The sequence below is a fragment of the Oncorhynchus mykiss genome, chromosome 1, assembly GCF_057628025.1.
Source record: "Oncorhynchus mykiss isolate SJ-2025 chromosome 1, ASM5762802v1, whole genome shotgun sequence".
NCBI classification, from domain to species: Eukaryota; Metazoa; Chordata; class Actinopteri; order Salmoniformes; family Salmonidae; genus Oncorhynchus; species Oncorhynchus mykiss.
The window spans coordinates 8,231,872-8,256,607 of NC_143022.1; the positions used below are offsets into that span (position 1 = coordinate 8,231,872).

Here is a 24,736-nt window from a genome sequence, read left to right on the forward strand (position 1 = left end):
AAGTGATGCAGCAGTCCTTGCAGATGAGTACAGGCTAACACATGAATGGTATTTTGAGTCAAACGGTGACATTAAAAATAACTTTATTCCTAGGACTAGTAGGTCACCTTTTTCTGGGGCTTCTTTCCAAAGACCTCAGCAGAAGTTTGGGTCTGGAGGACTTAAATCACCGGTTAATGCTAATACCTGTCGCTACTGTTTAGTTGAAGGACATTGGAAGAAAGATTGTCCTCTGCTTAAATAAAAAAAAGTCAGGTCAAGTTAAACCTGCTGTGATGGCAGCTCCTGTTACAGCCTCTGACTCCAAGGGTGAGCTTTTTCAGCCACTAGTTGAGTTTGATTCTCAGTCTTCCCACTGATGTTTCAGCCTTTATTTCAGATGGTGTAGTGTCCCTGGTAGACGGCAACCAAAATGTTTCAATCAAGATCTTAAGAGACACTGGAACTTTAGATTATTTTATTCTGGAATATGTTTTGCCGTTCTCTAAAGAGTCTGATACTGGCAGTTGTGTACTGGTATGTGGTATGGGTTTAGTTCCATTCTCTTGTCCTTTACATGAAGTTACCCTAAAATGTGGTCTGGTAGAGGGTTATGTAGATGTTGGGGTTAGACCCCAGTTGCCAGTAGAGGGAGTCCACATAATTTTGGGGAATGACTTGGCAGGTAGTAAGGTGTGGGCAGATGGCAAACTAAACATCTGTAAGAAGCAACCTTCAGTGTCACCTGCAAGGGAATCGAGGGATCAAAACTATGTCTCCTGAGCTATTTCCCGTTTGTGCGGTTACCCGCGCGGCCTCTCGTAAGGAGATTGAGAGTAAGCCAGAAAGTCTTGAGTTGCCGGTCAAACTCCAGACAGAACAGTTGACTAGTTCTAGAGATTCATTGATGGCTGAGCAAAAGGCCGATACTAACTTGGCTGATCTGTTTGATAAAGTAGTTCCTGATTCAGTGGTGACGAATAGTGCTCAGTGTTATTTTCTTCTTGTTGGGCTGTTGGTCAGGAAATGGGTTCCACACTAGGAGAACCAGTCTTTCAAATAGTTGTACCTACTACTTTGCCAAATAAAGTGTTGCAAACTTCACATGGTGATGTGGCAGGTCATATGGGTGTTCGTAAAACTTCTGATCGTATACTTCGTTATTTTTTCTGGGCTCGTTTAAAGCGGGATGTATCTCAGTTTATTGCAACTTGTGATACGTGTCAGCGCACAAGCAAGCCAAACCAGGTTGTATTGCCAGCACCTTTGTATCCAATACCAGCCATAGGGCAACCTTTTGAGCATCTTATTATCGATTGTGTTGGGCCTTTACCAAGGTCCAAGTCAGGTCATAGTTACTTATTAACTGTTATGTGTCAAGTAACCAGATATCCGGCAGCTTTGTCGTTGCGTACCATAACTTCAAAATCAGGAGTTAAAGCGTTAACTCAATTTATTTCAACATTTGTGCTTAAAAAAAATCATCCAGTCAGATCTAGGGTCTAACTTTACCTCCCATTTATTTGCTCAGGTTCTCAAACAGCTTAAAGTTAAACACAACAAGTCTACTGCGTTCCATGCCCAGAGCCAGGGAGCTTTGGAACGCTTTCATCAAACTTTAAAATTCTTGCTTCGTGCATATTGTACAGAACTGGCTGCAGATTGAGAGGGGTTACCTTGGCTGTTACTAGCTGCTCGTGAAGTAGTGCAGGAAAGCACAGGGTTTAGCCCAAATTACTTAGTGTTTGGTCATAAGGTGCGTGGGCCTTTAGCAGTGTTGCAGGATGGTTGTTTGCCTGAAGAACCACCTCAGAACCTTATTAACGATGTAAATGGGTTTTAGGTTGAAGTTGTATAGGGCTGGTGAACTGGCGAAAGAAACTAAAATCTTCTCAACGGAAAATGAAACTGAAATATGACGGACAGGCTGAGCTGCGTGAGTTTAGTCCCGGTGATCGTGTACTTGCTCTTCTGCCTCTTGTAAGTTCACCTTTTCAGGCAAAATACTGTGGTCCTTTCAATGTGTTGTGTAAAGTGTCAGATTTGAACTCTCTTATTGAAACCCCTAGTCACAGGAAGTCCTCTAAATTATGCCAAGTGAACCTGTTAAAATGTTATCACTCCCGGGATCTAAGCAAAGTAGAAGGCACTCCAGTGGTGATGTCATCGTTGACTGCTGCTCCAGTCACTGCATCTTGTGGCTTTAATTTGGTGGAGGGGATGAGAAGAGGAGGACGTTAACGGGTTTCGGATGAGGTCTTACAAGGTCGGTTGAAAAACTCCCAGACTTTGCAAAACCTTGGTTTTGGTAGATCATTTAGACTCTGAGAAACGTGATGAATTGATAGCTCTTATTAGAAACTACCCTGTTTTGTTTTCTGACACTGTTACTGTAATTTAATTATACCAATGTTTTCATTAATTGAATTCCCTTAATCTATTTTATGAGAATTTATAAGATTCTTGTTTGCATAAAATAGACGGAGACCAGTCTTATCAATAATAGGTAACAGAGTTTATTCTCGGAGCGCGCTCCCACGTTACCACGAGCAACAGTTTAAATGCAATAACATGATGTCATTTCATTGCTCCTAAAATGAATCTCCTCCTCCAGACTGGGTCAAAGGGAACTTTAAAAGTTCATTCTGACCCCCCCCTAGCACATACACAGGACACACAACTGAATTAACTGTTGACTCACCATTATCGATCACTACCTTATCTGTTTACCTTGTCTGTTTACTTAATCCACAACCCATTTCTTTCTTCCTAGTTGGAATGGTGTTCATTAACTTTAATTACTCCTTGTCTGTGTCATACAATCCCTTATGAACTCATATTGTTAATCAGATATAATAAAACAGTAAGTTACAGTTCTATTTAAAATGAGGATATTGTTTATTCATATTTCTAACAGACACTCCATCGCAAACCCACTTAATTGAGCATGATATAGACATCGGAGATGCTAAGCCTATCAAAAAGAGATTTTATCGTGTATCTGAGGAAGAGATTGAAACTGGAAACAGAGGTGCAGTATATGTTGGACAATTGTATTGCGGAGCCAATTTGTTCAAATTGGGCTTCACCCTGTCTTTTGGTCAAAAAGTCTGATTCCACTTTCAGACCTTGCACTGATTATAGAAAAGTTAACAATGTTACTAAAGCAGACCTTTACCCTCTTCCTAGGATGGAGGACTGTATTGATCAAGTTGGGTCAGCAAAGTATGTTAGCAAATGTGATTTTTTTTTTTAAAGGGATTTTGGCAAGTACCCCTTACCAAAAGAGCTTGTGAGATTGCTGCCTTTATAACTCTGTCTGGTTTGTTCTCTTATACAGTGATGGCTTGCGGAATGCTCCAGCCACCTTCCAGAGGCTAATGAATCGGGTGGTCTCTGGTCTGGAAGGGTGTGCCGTTTATTTGGACGACGTGGTCGTGTACTCAGACTCCTGGGAGAAGCATGTTTGGAGAGTGCAAGCCCTGTTCGAAAGACTGGTGTGAGCCAGGTTGACTATTCATTTGGCAAAATGTGAGTTTGCCAAAGCTACAGTCACATACCTAGGCAAGGTTGTTGGTCAGGGATTTGTCTGTCCTGTGGAAGCCAAGGTCCAGGCTGTGAAGCAGTTCCCACAGCCCTCCACAAAGAAAGAACTGATGCGCTTCCTGGGAATGGCGGGGTACTATCGTGCTTTCTGTAAACTTTTCAGTAGTAGTGTCCCCCCTGACCAATCTGTTGAAGGACAAGGCTTAATTTATCTGGTCCACCCAGTGTCAAGAGGCATTTGATGCAGTTAAGGCTCTTTTGTGTTTGGCACCTGTGTTGGCACCACCAAATTTTAGGAAACCTTTCAAATTGCAGGTAGACGCCAGTCAAATCGGCGCTGGGGCTGTGCTTCTCCAGGAGAATGATAACAATGTTGAGTGTCCAGGCAGTTTCTTCTCATGGAAATTTAATAAGTATCAAACTATTCTGTAATTGAAAAAGAGGCTTTAGGTCTCATTTGGGCTTTACAGCACTTCGAGGTCTGGTTCTGGTTTGACCCCTTTAACTGTGTTCACTGACCACAACCCACTTGTTTTTCTGCTCTGTCCCGTACTCCTTTAACCTAGTTTATCTTCTCTCTGCTGACCCCTACGGGCTGTCTGCGCCTCTTTCCTCTTAAATTGCTCCCCAGGTACCAGGGCTGCCGAGTTTGAGGGGTGGACAGTCATTTGGGGGACACGGGGCTACTACTAGGAGCCGGGACTGGTATGGGTAATTTGAATTGTTTTGAATATGTTGGAGGAAGTTGGGTTGAGGGTGGGACCCTCATTTTAAGGGGGGGGCGGGGGGGTCACGGCTCCTCTGCAGTGCAGGGGCGGTTCCTCCTGCAGGCAGAGGGTCGTTAGTGATTGGAATCACCAGTGATTGGAGTCACCTGGGCTCTAAGTATTTAAACTGTCACTAATCACTTCTCTCTCTGCTCCTCCAGGTATGAACCCATTTTGTAGTTTTGCATAGTTTTCACTCAGTCATTCACACACACAGATTCACACATCCATGCACTTTACATACACCTTACATTATGATACTTCCACACCTCATACCTTTCTCTTAGTTTAAAGTTAATAGTTTGTTTATAATAAAGAACATTTTTTAATTGGCCCATACCTGTTGTTCGCGTCCCCTCATTTTTGCCACAGGCTATGAGCCGGCCTGTGACACTTATGTCTGAAACACAAGCTTCTAGCGAGGGAAATTTTGGGGCTTCACCATGTTTCATTGAAATGTGTCATCCGCATAGCAGTGAAAGTTGACATTACGTTTTCGAATGACATCCCCAAGAGGTAAAATGTATGGTGAAAACAATAGTGGTCCTAAAACGGAACCTTGAGGAACACCGAAATGTACAGTTGATTTGTCAGAGGACAATCCATTCACAGAGACAAACTGATATCTTTCCGACAGATAAGATCTAAACCAGGCCAGAACTTGTCCGTGTAGACAAGATTGTGTTTCCAATCTCTCCTCACTGAGTTCCCCAATAGAATGTGGTGATCAATGGTATCAAAAGCAGCACGACGGTCTCGGAGCACGAGGACAGATGCAGAGACTCGGTCTGACGCCATTAAAAGGTAATTTACCACCTTCACAGGTGCAGTCTCAGTGCTATGATGGGGTCTAAAACCAGACTGAATCATTTCGTATACATTGTTTGTCTTCAGGAAGGCAGTGAGTTGCTGCGCAACAGCTTTTTCAAAAATTTGAGAGGAATGGAAGATTCGATAGCCAATTCGTTTTTTTATATTTTCCGGGTCAAGGTTTGGCTTTTTCAAGAGGCTTTATTACTGCCACTTTTAGTGAGTTTGGTACACATCCGGTGGATAGAGAGCCATTTATTATGGTCAACATAGGAGGGCCAAGCACAGGAAGCAGCTCTTTCAGTAGTTTAGTTGGAATAGGGTCCATCCAGTATGCAGCTTGAAGATTTAGAGGCCATGATTATTTTCATCATTGTGTCAAGAGATATAGTACTAAAACACTTGAGTGTGTCTCTTGATCCTAGGTCCTGGCAGAGTTGTGGAGACTCAGGACAACTGAGCTTTGGAGGAATACGCAGATTTAAAGAGTCCGTAATTTGTTTTCTAATGATCATGATCTTGTCCTCAAAGAAGTTTATGAATTTATTACTGCTGATGTGAAAGCCATCCTCTCTTGGGGAATGCAGCGTTTTAGTTAGCTTTTCGACAGTATCAAAAATAAATTTCGGCTTGTTCTTATTTTCCTCAATTAAGTTGGAAAAATAGGATGATCGAGCAGCAGTGAAGGCTCTTCGATACTGCACGGTACTGTCTTTCCAAGCTAGTCGGAAGACTTCCAGTTTGGTGTGGCGCCATTTCCGTTCCAATTTTCTGGAAGCTTGCTTCAGAGCTCGGGTATTTTCTGTATACCAGGGACCTAGTCTCTTATGACATGTTTTTAGGGGTGCGACTGCATCTAGGGTATTGCGCAAGGTTAAATTGAGTTCCTCAGTTAGGTGGTTAACTGATTTTTGTCCTCTGACGTCCTTGGGTAGGCAGAGGGAGTCTGGAAGGGCATCAAGGAATCTTTCTGTTGTCTGAGAATTTATAGCATGACTTTTGAGGCTCCTTTGTTGGGGTCTGAGCAGGTTATTTGTTGCGATTGCAAACGTAATAAAATGGTGGTCTAATAGTCCAGGATTATGAAGAAAAATATTAAGATCCACAACATTTAGTCCATGGGACAAAACTAGGTCCACAGTATGACTGTGACAGTGAGTAGGTCCAGAGACATGTTGGACAAAACCCACTGAGTTGATGATGGCTCCGAAAGCCTTTTGGAGTGGGTCTGTGGACTTTTCCATGTGAATATTAAAATCACCAAAAATTAGAATATTATCTGCTATGACTACAAGGTCCGATAGGAATTCGGGGAACTCAGTGAGGAACGCAGTGTATGGCCCAGGAGGCCTGTAAACATTAGCTATAAAAAGTGATTGAGTAAGCTGCATAGATTTCATGACTAGAAGCTCAAAATATATATATTTTTTCTTGTAAATTGAAATTTGCTATCGTAAATGTTAGCAACACCTCCGCCTTTGCGGGATGCACGGGGGACATGGTCACTAGGCTTTTTCAAGAGAGGCTTTATTACTGCCACTTTTAGTGAGTTTGGTACACATCCGGTGGATAGAGCCGTTTTTAAAACCGTTTGGGATCCGCAATATTTACATGTGGTTCTCTAACACTTTCTCTCACCAAGGCAGCTGCCTTAGCCATTTCGTCTGCTTTACGATTACCTATGGCGATTAAAACAAATATATTTTTTTATAACTGTACGACTAGTATGAGCTTCACATTTCACCACTGCTAATTTAATGGGTAACTGACATGCTTCTAATCATGTCTCTACCTCCAGACCATTTATTTTACTGGTGTTTCTATTGCTGTTAAAACATGCCCCGATGTGACCACAATGTACCCAAATCATGAACTACTCCAAATGCATACCACACAGTGTACCCCGTTACTCTGTTCCCTTCTGTGGTCATGTAACTAGAACCATCTGTATACAATACTTTCCCCCATTCCAGTGCTGTCTCTTACAAATCAGGCCTAGGTTTTGGATCCCCCCCCCCCTTCCGTCAACTCTGGAAGTGTCTCAGCAATTTCAGAGAATGACTAAATAAAATGTCTAACAAAATTGAAAACTCCTAAAGTTTTCCTGAGCGTGCGAGGAGTGTTTTGGCTGTGCCAAACACTTCATGGTTTCTACCCGATCCCGGGTAATGTGTATCTCGCTCTTAGAAATAAAAAATGCCAAATGTTACTTCTTGCTTTGCTAGTTGTGCTCGCTATATGACCCTGTTCCGCCAAATAGTCTACAAATGTGGTGAGGTCTCGCATGAGTTTCTTCATCTTTTGACGCTAATAACAAATCATCCACGTATTGTACCAACACAGAACCTACCATTGACACCCTATTTATTTTAACTTTGTTTAACCAGGTAGGCAAGTTGAACAAGTTCTCATTTACGACTGCGACCAAGATAAAGCAAAGCCGTTCGACACATACAACACAGAGTTACACATGAAGTAAAAAAAACATACAGTACAAAAACAAGTCTATATATACAATGTGAGCAAATGGGGTGCGATAAGGGAGGTAAAGGCAATAAAAAGGCCACGGTGGCAACGTAACTACGGTATAGCAATTAAAAACACTGGAATGGTAGATTTGCAGTAGATGAATGTGCAAGGGAGCTAAATAAATACAGTAGGGGATGAGGTAGTTGTTTGGGCTATTTATAGATGGGCTATATGCAGTGATCTGTGAGCTGCTCTGACAGTTTGTGCTTAAAGCTAGTGAGGGATAAGTGTTTGCAGTTTCAGAGATCTTTGTAGTTCGTTCCAGTCATTGGCAGCAGAGAACTGGAACAAGAGGCGGCCAAAGGAGGAATTGGCCCTGGGGGTGACCAGTGAAATACACTTGCTGGAGCGCGTGCTATGGGTGGGTGCTGCTATGGTGACCAGCGAGCTGACATAAGGCGGGACTTTACCTAGCAGGGTCTTGTAGATAACCTGGAGCCATTGAGTTTGGTGATGAATATAAAGCGAGGGCCAGCCAACAAGAGCGTACAGGTCGCAGTGGTGGGTAGTATATGGGGCTTTGGTGACAAAACGGATGGCACTGTGATAGACTGCATCTTTTAACAATTGTTTCAATGCAAAATGATACCAAGTGGGACTTTGTGTAAATCCCATCGGTACTCTACTAAAAGTTCGGTAAAATGTGACCTCATACGTCTTGTCCTCCATCACATAGAAACTATAATCCCTATGAACCACTTATCGATTGAACAGACTATACACGCTAGATGAAGGTGCTAATCTGAAAACGATAAGTTGAAAAAGATGCAAACTCTTGTATAGCTGCATTTCTTGCTAATGCACTAGGTTCCAGTGTCACCTTTACACTCAGGCTTCCAATGCCGATAGCTCCCCGTTTTTACATGTGGGACCATATCCTTACGCTTTGACGTGTTTTCGCTATGCTTCTTAAGTCTATTCTCTGCCATTGAAACTATAGTTAATGATGTTCTCCATGGCTCTTATTAACCCCTCGCACGTCTGCGAGGTGAGTGGAGTCATATTCCACTCTCAAAACATCGTCAGGGTTAAAACCAGCCATCAAAACAGAAATGCAAATTCTATCAATGCACTCCCAGTCCCTCTGTAGCGGTGTACTGGTGTTACTCATTCTGGGTTTAGCGTTATGCATTTGCTGTTGATAGAATGCTGACATCAAAATGCTGGTATATGGAGCTGTTTCTGTTTTTATGCCAAGTCATAATTGCCTCACCTGTATTTAAAAAAATAATAATTGATTTGAATTCCCTGTCAGCAGGAAAATGTTCATTTTTTAAAATCTAATATGCTAAATTCTTCCCATATTCCAGCCGCATTGGTAGAATGCTCTTCTTTTAGCACCTCCATGGCTTTATTCAACTCTGCTAGGTCTATATTACAGGGAGAAACAGGTCTGTTTGTCGCCATATCAATAGTTATTCCCTAAACACTCTATAATACACTTCTATTAACTATTTTCTAAGATGGCACTGCACACTTCTCCCGGATAATAATTCATTGGTGACGGCACTTAATAACACCATGTATTAGAACCGATACCATAGCGTCTGTGAATTTATTACTGGAGAATACGGATTTATTTAATGGCTTGGTGCCGTATCTCCACCCATATCGCTATTATTGATAACACACGCCACCAAAATTATTCACACTTGTCTTCTTATTTCCACATAATCTGCCATGGTTCACCACCCCAACAGGGAACACAACTAACCTCCCATTCACACTTTTATGGCTACTACAACTAGACTCTCACCCCGTTATAGTTTTTATGTAAGGAACCAATCCCGCCGGATTTACCTCCTAGGACTTACCCTTCGCAGGTTCACCTTCTGGGACTCCCCCTATATTAATAGTAATCACAGGTATTAACCCACTGGGATTTACTATTGACTTTATAGTACTAGTAGGACTTACCCTACAGGTACCAGCCTGTATGAGTTTACTTTCCGGGCCTTACCATTTACTATAAAGCTATGACTGGTCGTTACACAATGGACCTATAGAATTCAACTTTGGCTCTTCGTATCCCATAATTAGTTCAGCCAACGATTCTCATCTCCCCAAGATGTCAAAATGAGTGGAAACCGATATAGGAACAAACCTACATTGTTTGTTGCCAGCTCTGCTCCACTGATCTGGACTCTTTGGTTTGACTATAATTCGTGGTGAACTCCTGGCTGGCTCGCCATCTGTTAGGTTCTTTATATTTCAGAGTAAATAACCAACGGACACTAGAGAAGCTTTAACCAAGTTTAATTCTTCCCAAAGGCTCTGTACAGCTGTAATTTAATACAGCAAAACATTTCTCACCATCACAGTTATAAACATCCCACTTAAGACACTCCTGCTTCTCTCCAATCCTTACATCTTATGGTTCAACAGGAAAATGGTAACAGGATACCAAACCCTTATTACTCCCTTAAGTGAATCTGTCCTCACCTCCTGACCTCAACCCCTCCACCTAATCCACAGATGTGCATCTGTCTTCCCTATATCAACACGTTGCTCTCCTCTCGTCCACCCAACACATTCCAAAGCCTCCTGTCTTTCTTCAGAGAACCCTTAACTTCTGACATAAAACCCTGTCTCTTTTACTCCTTTGTTTCTGCTGCTTTCCTATCATTTATTTCATATCTCAATGTTCAAAGTTTAGCCGATTCCAACAATAGTTTTGATGTCTTCTATTATTTTACAATGTCGAAAATAGTAAAAAAATAAAGAAACCCTTATGAGTAGGTGTGTCCAAACTTTTGACTAGTACTGTATATATTGCATTGACCTTTTCCACAATTAGTTTTTACAGCCTGAATTTAAAATGTATTACATTTCTATATTTTTGTCACTAGCCTACACACACTACCCCATCAAAGTGGAATAATGTTTTTTGAAATGTTTACTAATTAATGAAAAGCTGAAATCTCTTGAGTCATTTTGAATATTCAACACGTTTGTTACGGCAAGCAAAATAAGTTGAGTAAAAATGTGCTTAAGTCACGTAGTTTACATGGACTCACTCTGTGTGCAATAATAGTTTTAACATTATTTTTAAATTACTACCTCATCTCTGTACCCCACACATAAAATTATGTTTTGAAGTCCCATAGTCGAGCAGTGAATTTCAAACACAAAGACCAATGCTTCGCAAAGGACACCTATTTTTATTTATTTTTTTAAAGCAGACATTACACATCCCTTTGAGCATGGTGAAATTATTAATTACACTTTGCAGGGTGTATCAATACACCCAGTCACTCAAAGATACACGCGTCCTTCCTAACTCAGTTGCCGGAGAGGAAGGAAACCGCTCAGGGATTTCACCATGAGGCCAATGCCGACTTTAAAACAGTTACTGAATTTAATGTCTGTGATAGGAGAGAACTGAGGATGGATCAACAACATTATAGTTACTCCACAATACTAACCTAAATGACATAGGGGAAAGAAGGAAACCTGTAGAGAATGCCATTTTTCCACAACATGCATCCTGTTCGCAACAAGGCACTAAAGTAATACTGCAAGAAGTGTGGCAAAACAATTCACTTTTTGTCCTGAATTCAAAGTGTTATGTTTGTGGCCAAATCCAACACATTACTGAGTACCACTCCATATTTTCAAGCATAGTGGTGGCTGCATCATGTTAGGGGTATGCTTGTAATCGTGTCTGCTTTATATCCTGTGAATTTGTCCAATTTAAGACCCAGACAACCAGGTTAGGGTAGTTCATAACTAATCAGTGACCCTAATTGATCTTTCAAGAATAAGGGAGGAGTGAAAACTTGCATACAGACACTTGGCCGTCCAGCAATTAGAGTTTTTTTCGCCTGGTGTAAAAGTTACATTCAGTGTCTGGAAATATGAATAACAATACTGCATGACTAGAGAATCAGACCTGAGGGGGAAACCTTCAATACTGCATGACTAGAGAATCAGACCTGAGGGGGAAACCTTCAATACTGCGGCACTAGAGAATCAGAACTGGGGAAACCTTCAATACTGCATCACTAGAGAATCAGACCTGAGGGGGAAACCTTCAATACTGCGGCACTAGAGAATCAGACCTGGGGAAACCTTCAATACTGCAGCACTAGAGAATCAGACCTGGGGAAACCTTCAATACTGCATCACTAGAGAATCAGACCTGGGGAAACCTTCAATACTGCAGCACTAGAGAATCAGACCTGGGGAAACCTTCAATACTGCAGCACTAGAGAATCAGACCTGGGGAAACCTTCAATACTGCGGCACTAGAGAATCAGACCTGAGGGGGAAACCTTCAATACTGCATCACTAGAGAATCAGACCTGAGGGGGAAACCTTCAATACTGCATCACTAGAGAATCAGACCTGAGGGGGAAACCTTCAATACTGCATCACTAGAGAATCAGACCTGAGGGGGAAACCTTTAATACTGCATCACTAGAGAATCAGACCTGGGGGAAACCTTCAATACTGCAGCACTAGAGAATCAGACCTGGGGAAACCTTCAATACAGCAGCACTAGAGAATCAGACCTGGGGGAAACCTTCAATACTGCATCACTAGAGAATCAGACCTGGGGGAAACCTTCAATACTGCATCACTAGAGAATCAGACCTGGGGGAAACCTTCAATACTGCAGCACTAGAGAATCAGACCTGGGGGAAACCTTCAATACTGCATCACTAGAGAATCAGACCTGGGGGAAACCTTCAATACAGCAGCACTAGAGAATCAGACCTGAGGGGGAAACCTTCAATACTGCATCACTAGAGAATCAGACCTGAGGGGGAAACCTTCAATACTGCATCACTAGAGAATCAGACCTGGGGGAAACCTTCAATACTGCAGCACTAGAGAATCAGACCTGAGGGGGAAACCTTCAATACTGCATCACTAGAGAATCAGACCTGGGGAAACCTTCAATACTGCATCACTAGAGAATCAGACCTGGGGAAACCTTCAATACAGCAGCACTAGAGAATCAGACCTGGGGAAACCTTCAATACTGCAGCACTAGAGAATCAGACCTGGGGAAACCTTCAATACTGCAGCACTAGAGAATCAGACCTGGGGAAACCTTCAATACAGCAGCACTAGAGAATCAGACCTGAGGGGGAAACCTTCAATACTGCAGCACTAGAGAATCAGACCTGGGGAAACCTTCAATACTGCATCACTAGAGAATCAGACCTGGGGAAACCTTCAATACAGCAGCACTAGAGAATCAGACCTGGGGGAAACCTTCAATACTGCAGCACTAGAGAATCAGACCTGGGGAAACCTTCAATACTGCATCACTAGAGAATCAGACCTGGGGAAACCTTCAATAAGAGGTCAAACTGAAATCATACCAGTTACACTGCATTTTAATGTTGAGGAGTCTGAGTATTATTACTAGAGGTTGGACGATTAATTAGGGCCGATTTCAAGTTTTCATAACAATCGGAAATCGGTATTTCTGGACGGCAATTTTTTTTTTCAATTTTTAAAATTGTAATTGTTTACACCTTTTATTTAATCTGTATTTGACTTGGCAAGTCAGTTAATAACACATTCTTATTTTCAATGACGGCCTAGAAACGGTGGGGTTAACTGCCTCGTTCAGGGGCAGAACGACAGATTTTCACCTTGTCAGCTCGGGGATCCAAACTTGCAACCTTACAGTTAACTAGTCCAACGCAATAACGACCTGCCTCTCTCTCCTTGCACTCCACAAGGAGACTTCCTGTTACGCAAATGCAGTAAGCCAAGGTAAGTTGCTAGCTAGCATTAAACTTATCTTATAAAAAACAATCAATCATAATCACTAGTTAACTACACATGGTTGATGATAATACTAGATATTATCTAGTGTGTCCTGCGTTGATTATAATCTGACTGAGCATACAAGTATTTAAGTATCTGAATGAGCGGAGGTAGGCAGAAGCAGGCGCGTAAACATTCATTCAAACAGCGCACTCGTGCGTTTTGCCAGCAGCTCTCCGTTGTGCGTCAAGCATTGCGCTGTTTATGACATCAAGCCGATCAACTCCCGAGATGAGGCTGGTGTAACCGAAGTGAAATGGCTGGCTAGTTAGCGATAGCTACTCGCTCTGAGCCTTGGGGTGTTTGTTTCCCTTGCTCTGCATGGGTAACGCTGCTTCGATGTGGTGGCTGTTGTCGTTGTTGCTGGTTCGAGCCCGGGGAGGAGCGAGGAGAGGGACGGAAGCTATACTGTTACACTGGCAATACTAAAGTACCTATAAGAACATCCAATAGTCAACGGTTAATTAAATACAAATGGTATAGAGGGAAATAGTCCTATAATAACTACAACCTAAAACTTCTTACCTGGGAATATTGAAGACTCATGTTAAAAGGAACCACCAGCTTTCATATGTTCTCATGTTTTGAGCAAGGAACTTAAACGTTAGCTTTCTTACATGGCACATGTTTTACATGGCACATATTGCACTTTTACTTTCTTCTCCAACACTTTGTTTTTGCATTATTTAAACCAAATTGAACATGTTTCATTATTGACTTGAGGCTAAATAGATTTTATTGATGTATTATATTAAGTTAAAATAAGTGTTCATTCAGTATTGTTGTAATTGTCATTATTACAAATACATTTAAAAATAAAAATCGTCCGATTTAATCGGAATCGGCTTTTTTGGTCCTCCAATAATAGGTATCGGTATCGGCGTTGAAAAATCATAATCGGTCGACCTCTAATTATTACCTCTGGCTAGGTTAACGTTAGTTAACAGTCAGAGCTGCTTTTTTAAATCTACATTGCCAAGCATCTAGAGGCAGATTTAATTTGATCTTTGTTGACAAGGAGGTGGTGAAACAGGATGAGCTTATATTCCAATTTCCCCCAGAGGGTTGCAGATATCTTCCAATTACTATTTGTTTTATTTTTCCCTGGTAGACTGCGGCTTTGGCATGCAGAAGTACCTGGTGAGACTGCTGACCTATTTACCGGGGACCACCATCGCCAAAGTACCCTGCTCTCCACAGATCCTGTATGAAGCTGGCAAAATGGCCGCCAAGATGGACACAGTCCTGCAGGAAGTATGATTATCTTCAATTAGTCTGCCTGAGGTGCTTTCAAGTAGGCTAATGTTTGCAAATGTTTCTATTTAAAGTGCATACAGTTCGGTTGGCAACATTTTAACTTGAAGAGGGTAAGACATAACACCTCAATTAAATGATGTCCCGTGACGTCAAAATATTTTCACTGTTTGCGATGTCTGGCCTTATGGTTTGTGCAACATTGTACCCTATATAGACCTACTATGTGGCCGTTGCTGTGGTGAGAGAGAGAGAGAAAAGCTGTCCTGTAGTCCAGTGTGTAGCCCAAACAATTCATATCCTACGGTCGGGAACGTGCGGCCAATCTGTCAGTGAAAAGCAGACAAAACAAGCCTTTTTGAAATATTTCAACTACAATCAAACACAGGTTGAAAAGCAAATGGCTTCTGCTGAAAAGAGAAGACTCTAATCTGTCAACTGTAGGATACGACATATATTGTATCAACTTCCAGATAGGCCTATAACACGAACAGTAATGTTTTACAAAGTTAAACGAGAGAGAGAGAGGCTTTGGGTATGAGAGCGAGGCCATCGCTGGTGAGTGAGCTGTGCATAAGTGGGTGAGTCAGTGAAACTGGAAAGCTTTTTTGGGACTACAATTGTCTCTGCGTACTGTACAATATGTCTCTCCACAGACCTAGGCCTAGGTTATTGATGGATTCAAGACAAGGTCGTTTTTTTTATTGATCTGTTTGTCAGTAGCCTGTCATTTCGATCATTTGTGCAGTGTTTAAAAAAATAAAAATAAAAAAGATTCTGCCAGTCTCCACTCATGTAAAATGATACATGAAATGTTTTTATATAAAACCACATTTTTCCCAGACCCTAGGCTACTAAAATTGTTCCCCGTGGGTGTGCAACTTCTGTAAGCGCGACGGTACAAATGCATGTAATGATAGATAAATTAATAAATAATAAAGATATGCATGTAATGATAAATAATAATAATAATAATAATAATATTAAATAAAGATATTTATGTAATGATAAATAATAATAATAATAATAATAAATAAAGATATGCATGTAATGATAAATAATAATAATAAATAAAGATATGCATGTAATGCTTAATTTTAAAAGTTATTTTATTTTTTCATGCATTCCGGTACCTCCGAGACCACCAGGTCACTTTTTGTTCCCACCTCCCAATCTTTTTTTTTTTTACATTATTATTATTATTAATATTATTATTATTATTTTTTACAAATGGAGCACTGCACGACCCCCTTTGAGTATTGTAGTATCATCAAAACACTTTTTTATGAGTGTCTCAGTGTAAAATCAAATGTATTTATATAGCCCTTCGTATATCAGCTGATATCTCAAAGTGCTGTACAGAAACCCAGCCTAAAACCCCAAACAGCAAGCAATGCAGGTGTAGAAGCACGTGTCATATTCACATTTCAAGTAAAGAATGAAGCCAGTAAAGTGTATTTTTTTTTAAATGTTTGTTAGGTTTGGCTCAGGCCAAACAAAATGAGCAGTGTTTTTGTAAGCGGTTGAAAAACCATCACAACACATACTATTCTAGGAGGTTGATGCTTATTCCGTGTGAGTGAATACATTTCTCCTATATAGAGAGCAAGAAAATGTGTTCTGTCAATTTGAAATCGTCACAATGGATTGAAATATGCATTGGACATAGAGTAATACTGAAGGCCGTATTAAAATGTTTTTTTATATGCTGGATTGTTGGTCTTTGAATGTGAGCTTTGAACGCACCTCTAAATGTCGACCTAACAAAATACTGTCATGATTTTACCCCCATTTCCCTGCATGCTCTATGACCCACTGCTATGCGTGATCAGATGATTTCAAGGACTTTTGGTATATATATATATATATAAATATATATGTGTATATATGTATATATGTATATATATATAACGATTGATTGGCAAACAAATATTTAATTAATATATTTATTATATATATTTAGTTAATTAAAAAACAAAATACATAATTGCTCATAGCTGTACAACGGCATGTTTAAAAAAATTAAAAATGTCTGAAAAATAATCTGATCGACAGTAGTTAACTCAGTTCCCGGTTGATGAGTCTGTTTTCATAGATGGAGCATCCTCAACTCCATGTACTACAGAGGGAGAAGTTCATCTGGAGTCTGTCCAACATCCCTCTGCTGGAGCCGTACCTCCATCTAATGGACGGAGATCCTGTACAGCAGGTGGTCAAGTCAGTCATCCAACTATACAAGACTTGTGTTCAGCCCAAACTCGGCTCCTTCCGCAAGTGTGAGTCTCTCCCTTCACCAGCTGTTCTGTCAGAGCTCTCTCTTTTGATAGACCTGCTTCAAATGGAAGAAAACAGACTGGAACAGTGTGGACTAGTTCATCAAGAGAGGCACATTTTTTTGTTTTCCATTTGCATGCCACAATGAATATGACCTTTAAATTTAACAATGTAACCAGTCTGTTGTAATGATTGACAGGTCAGGTACTGATGCAGGTGGAGAATGTAATGGTTTAAAACTGAGCGGTGAAATCAGACCTGGGGTCAAATAATATTGGTTTTCTTTCAGACTTTCACTGGGCATTATTGAGTTTACTCAGTGCAATGGAACCAATGGAATAGGCCAACAAAGTACAAACCACGCCCATTTGGTACTCTAGGTAGACTCACGCAAACGCTCAAAACATTTGAACGATTTTAATTACTATTTGAGCAAACGTCTGGTACTATTGCGCGTGTAATGTTTGATATGTCAAGTAAATGTGCATTTGTCTCTGTAGGCATCAACCATGGTGACTTCAATGACCACAACATCTTGGTGCAACCAGACGATTCAACCGCCTACAAAATCTCTGGCATCCTGGACTTTGGGGACATGAGCAGCGGCTACTACGTGTTCGAGCTGGCCATCACCATCATGTACATGATGATCGAGAACCCCACACCTCTGGATGTGGCAAGAGACGTGCTAGCCGGCTGGGAGAGTGTTATTCCCCTCAACGAAGCCGAGAGGGACGCACTCTACCTGCTGGTGCTCTGTCGCTTCTGCCAGTCCCTGGTTGTTGCCCGCCACACTGTGGTGCAGCACCCGGAGAACAAAGATTACCTCATGATCACCACCAAGACGGGCACCCGCCATCTTTGCCGACTTTGGGAACTGGGCAAGGAGGTGGTGGAGAGGAGGTGGTTTCAGAATGCCGCCCAGTATCCTGGCAAAGAGTGGCCCAATGGTCCTCAAGCCCAAGAGGTTTAAGGGAAGCAGTCTCTCTTGAAGGATATTTCAGGGACCACTTTCTTTTCATAGGCTGTGTCCCGATTTATTTTCCCTTCAGCCAGTGCTTTCACCAATCCAATGATTTTGAATCCATGCGGAGTCTGCAGGTGCACCTTTTTAAGTATTAAAAGGTACACTCAGCAATATGAAATCATTAAAAAGTGTGGCGTGCCTCAAGCTAATAGTTGGTTGTCATCCTGTTCTGCATGATAATTTCATATTGCTGAGTCTAACCTTTTAGCAGACCGACCATCTGATAAAAGGTAAACTCATTTAAACTTATTAACATAATTCCATCAGTCTGGCAGTGTGACCTGAGGAAAATCTGACCCAAATCCTGTTCTAAAACGGTTTTGAATCTTGGTCAGTCTCAGATTTGGCCCCCCCCCCCCTCCCCCCGCACGGAATTTGTGCTCTTTTCAAAACGGCATGTTGACATTGTCATACTGTGGATAATGTCTGTTGGGATGAAGGCCATATGATTATTCAAATGAGTAGGTCGGATGATTTGAGGTGCTTAGTTACTCTGAATCAGCTGTAGCAGTGTAACTCACTTTACAAAATAAGCAATTCAGCAGCTATGACTTACATTTAACTGAAGTGCCCTGTGTAAAGGAGTCATTGATGTACCATGATCGTTTGTTAAAATCATATTTTGTAAGATTCATCTAATTCCGTTGCATAATAAACCTACAAATCTGTGAAATTAAGAAACTTTCAAAGTATTTATTTTATGAAACTGGATATATCAAGCAGTGGGGATATACAGGCATGTCTGAAATTATTGGCACCCTTGATAAAGATGAGCAAAAAACATACAAATACTGAACGAATATTACATGCAAAAAAAAAAAACTCGTATTTTTTACTAAGACAATTGCTCAGAGAAACAGATTTAGTTCAAACAAAATCTAGGGGTAAAAATTATTGGCACCCCTGTTTTCAATACTTTTTCAATAAATCAAGTCTAATTTTAATTGTCACAGGCACCAAATACAATTTCACCTTACAGTGAAATGCTTACTTATAAGCGCTTAACCAACAATGCAGTTAAGTAAAAAAAATAACAATGCAAATAGTCTGGGTAGATGTTCAGGAGTCTTATAGCTTGGGGGTAGAAGCTGTTAAGAAGCCTTTTGGACCTCGACTTGGCGCGCCGGTACCACTTGCCGTGCGATAGCAGAGAGAACAGTCTAACTAGCGTGGCTGATCACGTTGAGGGAGAGATTGTTGTCCTGGCATCACACGGTCAGGCCTCTGACCTCCCTTCCTATAGGCTGTCTCATTGTCAGTGATCAGGCCTACCACTGTTGTCGTCAGCAAACTTATTGATGGTGTTGGAGTCGTGCCTAGACGTGCAGACATGAGTGAACAGGGAGTACAGGAGGGGACTGGGTACACACCCCTGAGGGGCCCCCATGTTGAGGATCAGCGTGGCGGATATGTTGTGACCTACCCTTACCACCTGGGGGCGGCCCGTCAGGACGTCCAGGATCCAGTTGCAGAGGGAGGTGTTTAGTCCCAGGGTCCTTAGCTTAGTGATGAGCACTGATGGCATTATGGTGTTGATCTGTAGTCAATGAATAGCATTCTCATTTGTGTTCCTTTTGCCTAGGTGTGTAAGGACAGTGTGGATTGCAATAGAGATTGCATCATCTGTACATCTGTTGACGCGGTATGCAAATTGAGTGGGCCTAGGGTTTCTGGGATAATGGTGTTGATGTGAGCCATGATCAGCCTTTCAAAGCATTTCATGGCTAGAGATGTGAGTGCTACGGATCGGTAGTCATTTAGGCAGGTTACCTTAGTGTTCTTGGGCACAGGGACTATGGTGGTCTGCTTGAAACATGTTTGTATTACAGACAGGGAGAGGTTGAAAATGTCAGTGAAGACACTTGCCAGTTGGTCAGCACATGCTCGGAGTACATGTTCTGGTAATCTGTCTGGCCCTGCCGCCTTGTGAATGTTGACCTTTTTTAAAGGTCTTACTCACATTGACTGTTGAGTGCGTGATCACACAGTCGTCCGGAACAGCTGATGCTCTCATGCATGTTTCAGTGTTTGCCTCGAAGCGAGCATAGAAGAAGTTTGTCTGGTAGGCTCGTGTCACTGTCACTAAGTCCTGTATTGATGCTTTGCCTGTTTGATTGTTCGTCGGAGGGCATAGCGGGATTTCTTATAAGCTTCCGGGTTACACGGAACCCAAACCGGCTGTGCGCGTGCGCCATCGTGCATACATTTATTTTGTCCCCCCACACCAAATGCGATCAGGACACGCAGGTTAAAATATCAAAACAAACTCTGAACCAATTACATTAATTTGGGGACCGGTCAATAAGCAGTAAACATGTATGGCAATTTAGCTAGCTAGCTTGCACTTTCTAGCTAATTTGTCATATATAGCTAGCTTGCTGTTGCTAGCTAATTTGTCCTGGGATTGTTATTTTACCTGAAATGCACAAGGTCCTCTACTCTGACAATTAATCCACACATAAAATGGTCAACCGAATCGTTTTTAGTCACCTCTCCTCCTCCCAGGCTGTTTCATCTTTGAACTTATATGGTGATTGGCATCTAAACGTTCATAGTTTTACCACAACTAGCGGCAACAAAGTTTGTTTTTCAATCATCCACGTGGGTATAACCAATTGAGGAGATGGCACATGGGTACCTGCTTCTATAAACCAATGAGGAGATGGGAGAGGCAGGACTCGCAGCGCGATCTGCATCAGAAATAGGAATTACTTCTATTTTAGCCCTTGGCATCGCAGACGCTCGTTGACGTACGTGATCAGTGTGGGTGTAATAATTGATTAACACAGATTCCTGCATTTATTTTGCAACGCACGTGGCCTAGTCAGGGTATTAAGAGTCCCGCTCCTTGAACACGGCAGCTCTACCCTTTAGCTCAGTGCAAATGTTGCCTGTAATCCATGGCTTCTGGTTGGTGTATGTGCGTACAGTCACTGTGGGGATGATGTCCTAGATGCACTTATTGATAAAGCCAGTGACTGATGGCTTGATCAATAACATACTGTAGATATCCCCCCTTTTCCCTGTTGAGCATTTGAAACATTGAACTCATTTGTAACAGGAACAAAGAAAAGTGGTGATATATAGTGTCGTAGTCTGAACACACACCGTGGAGGTTGCACAATGTATCTAGACATTAATGAGAAAAGACTATAGCTCAGAAAGATTTATATCAGACTCGGAGATGACAAATATTTTTGGGCAGTTTACAGTGAAATAGTACTCACCTGGCAATCATTACCTCACTATCTTAGATTTACAGTGAAATAGTCCTCACCCGGAAGTCATTACCTCATTCTCTTAGGTTTAGAATGAAATAGTCTTCATCCGGCAGTCATTACCTCATTCTCTTAGGTTTACAGTGAAATAGTCCTCAGTCATTACCTCACTATCTTAGATTTACAGTGAAAGAGTCCTCACTCGGCAGTCATTACCTCATTCTCTTAGGTTTAGAATTAAATAGTCCTCAGTCATTACCTCACTATCTTAGATTTACAGTGAAACAGTCCTCACCCGGCAGTCATTACATCATTCTCTTAGGTTTAAAATGAAATAGTCCTCAGTCATTACCTCACTATCTTAGATTTACAGTGAAACAGTCCTCACCTCATTCTCTTAGGTTTACAGTTAAATAGTCCTCACCCGGAAGTCATTACCTCATTCTCTTAGGTTTACAGTGAAATAGTCCTCACCCGGAAGTTATTACCTCATTCTCTTAGGTTTACAATGAAATAGTCCTCAGTCATTACCTCACTGTCTTAGATTCACAGTGAAACAGTCCTCACCCGGAAGTCATTACCTCATCCTCTTAGGTTTAGAATTAAATAGTCCTCAGTCATTACCTCATTCTCTTAGGTTTAGAATTAAATAGTCCTCAGTCATTACCTCATTCTCTTTACATTGAAATTACAAATGAGTTGAGATAATGGAAATGTCACATTGAATTATTCTGTGTAAAATTCCTTCCATGAATAAACTTTAATTTCCCATCCAGACTCTGTATGAAGTACTAATTTCTGCTTCCTAATTGGTGCAGTGCTCTGGCCCAGATGACTTACGTGGAGAACACTTTCAGAATATGGGGTTTATGACGCAGGTGTATAGTCCTTTTTAGTCCCAAGGCCTACAACAGCCTGATACTCACATAATATAATGTTACCTCTCGTTAAATCAGACTTCTTGACACCACCCAAGGTCTAGTGTATGGCAATAAGTCAGGTTTTTAATACTCTCGCAAGATTCACTCAGTGTGTCCATTAGCGAGGGGTTTCAGAAAATTAGAGCATATAAAAACAGATCTGTCTGTACACTCAATACCCAATGCCCAGACCCAAGCACCCAATACCCAGACCCAAGCACCCAATACCCAGACCCAAGTACCCAATACCTAGAACCAAGCACCCAATACCCAGACCCAGGCACCCAATACCCAGAACCAAGCACCCAATACCCAGAACCAAGCACCAAGCACCCAATACCTAGAACCAAGCACCCAATACACAGAACCAAGCACCCAATACCCAGACCCAAGTACCCAATACCCCAGAACCAAGCACCCAATACCCAGACCCAAGCACCCAATACCTAGAACCAAGCACCCAATACCTAGAACCAAGCACCCAATACCTAGAACCAAGCACCCAATACCCAGACCCAAGCACCCAATACCCAGAACCAAGCACCCAATAACTAGAACCAAGCACCCAATACCCAGACCCAAGCACCCAATACCCAGACCCAAGCACCCAATACCCAGACCCAAGCACCCAATACCCAGACCCAAGCACCCAATACCCAGACCCAAGCACCCAATGCCCAGACCCAAGCACCCAATACCCAGACCCAAGCACCCAATACCCAGACCCAAGCACCCAATACCCAGACCCAAGCACCCAATGCCCAGACCCAAGCACCCAATACCCAGACCCAAGTACCCAATACCAGGACCCAAGCACCCAATACCCAGACCCAAGCACCCAATACCCAGACCCAAGCACCCAATACCCAGACCCAAGCACCCAATACCCAGACCCAAGCACCCAATACCCAGACCCCAGACCCAACAACACATTCTAGTTCTAGTTGCATTAAAGTATAGAATAATATTGAATATTCTAAGCAAACCATAAATAAAGGACACTGCAGGCTATTACCTCAAATGTATAGGCTAATCCTAACCTGGAGAGGCCCCTTTAGGCTAATCCAAACCTGGTGAGGCCCTTTTAGGCTAATCCTTACCTGGGGAGAACCCTTTAGGCTAATCCTAACCTGGAGAGGCCCCTTTAGGCTAATCCAAACCTGGAGAGGACCTTTTAGGCTAATCCAAACCTGGTGAGGCCCCTTTAGGCTAATCCAAACCTGGTGAGGCCCCTTTAGGCTAATCCTAACCTGGTGAAGCATCTTTAGGCTAATCCTAACCTGTGGAGAACCCTTTAGGCTAATCCTAACCTGGAGAGGCCCCTTTAGGCTAATCATAACCTGGGGAGAACCCTTTAGGCTAATCCTAACCTGGAGAGGCCCCTTTAGGCTAATCCTAACCTGGAGAGGCCCTTTTAGGCTAATCCTAACCTGGAGAGGCCCCTTTAGGCTAATCCAAACCTGGGGAGAACCCTTTAGGCTAATCCTAACCTGGAGAGGCCCCTTTAGGCTAATCCAAACCTGGTAAGGCCCCTTTCAGCTAATCCTAACCTGGGGAGAACCCTTTAGGCTAATCCTAACCTGGAGAGGCCCTTTTAGGCTAATCCTAACCTGGAGAGGCCCTTTTAGGCTAATCCTAACCTGGAGAGGCCCCTTTAGGCTAATCCAAACCTGGAGAGGACCCTTTAGGCTAATCATAACCTGTTGAGGCCCCCTTAGGCTAATCCAAACCTGGAGAGGACCCTTTAGGCTAATCCAAACCTGGTGAGGCCCCTTTAGGCTAATCCAAACCTGGTGAGGCCCCTTTAGGCTAATCCTAACCTGGTGAAGCATCTTTAGGCTAATCCTAACCTGTGGAGAACCCTTTAGGCTAATCCTAACCTGGAGAGGCCCCTTTAGGCTAATCATAACCTGGGGAGAACCCTTTAGGCTAATCCTAACCTGGAGAGGCCCCTTTAGGCTAATCCTAACCTGGAGAGGCCCTTTTAGGCTAATCCTAACCTGGAGAGGCCCCTTTAGGCTAATCCAAACCTGGGGAGAACCCTTTAGGCTAATCCTAACCTGGAGAGGCCCCTTTAGGCTAATCCAAACCTGGTAAGGCCCCTTTCAGCTAATCCTAACCTGGGGAGAACCCTTTAGGCTAATCCTAACCTGGAGAGGCCCTTTTAGGCTAATCCTAACCTGGAGAGGCCCTTTTAGGCTAATCCTAACCTGGAGAGGCCCCTTTAGGCTAATCCAAACCTGGAGAGGACCCTTTAGGCTAATCATAACCTGTTGAGGCCCCCTTAGGCTAATCCAAACCTGGAGAGGACCCTTTAGGCTAATCCAAACCTGGTGAGGCCCCTTTAGGCTAATCCAAACCTGGTGAGGCCCCTCTAATTCTGAATTCCAAATCAATTCAAATGCATGCTTTTCAACCGTTCGCTGCCTGCACCCGCACGCCTGACCAGCATCACCACCCTGGATGGTTCCGACCTTGAATATGTGGACATCTATAAGTACCTAGGTGTCTGGCTAGACTCTAAACTCTCCTTCCAGACCCATATCAAACATCTCCAATCGAAAATCAAATCAAGAGTCGGCTTTCTATTCCGCAACAAAGCCTCCTTCACTCACGCCGCCAAAC

General features: G+C 42.3%; 1 protein-coding gene across 3 annotated transcripts in view; it reads left to right on the plus strand.

The window, feature by feature from the left end:
- Positions 1-18,654, plus strand: part of hykk.2 (hydroxylysine kinase, tandem duplicate 2) — a 34,994-nt gene extending 16,340 nt beyond the window's left edge. For 2 of the 3 annotated variants that reach the window (XM_021611128.3, XM_090235599.1), the window contains 3 exons: positions 14,530-14,672; positions 16,768-16,948; positions 17,447-18,654. In XM_021611128.3, the coding sequence (XP_021466803.1) occupies positions 14,530-14,672; positions 16,768-16,948; positions 17,447-17,919 (797 nt within the window). In that variant the 3' untranslated portion in view covers positions 17,920-18,654. Of the gene's footprint in view, positions 1-14,529; positions 14,673-16,767; positions 16,949-17,235; positions 17,327-17,446 lie in introns of all 3 variants that reach the window. The other variant, XM_090235628.1, reaches the window with a different exon arrangement.
- The last annotated feature ends 6,082 nt before the right edge of the window (positions 18,655-24,736 follow it).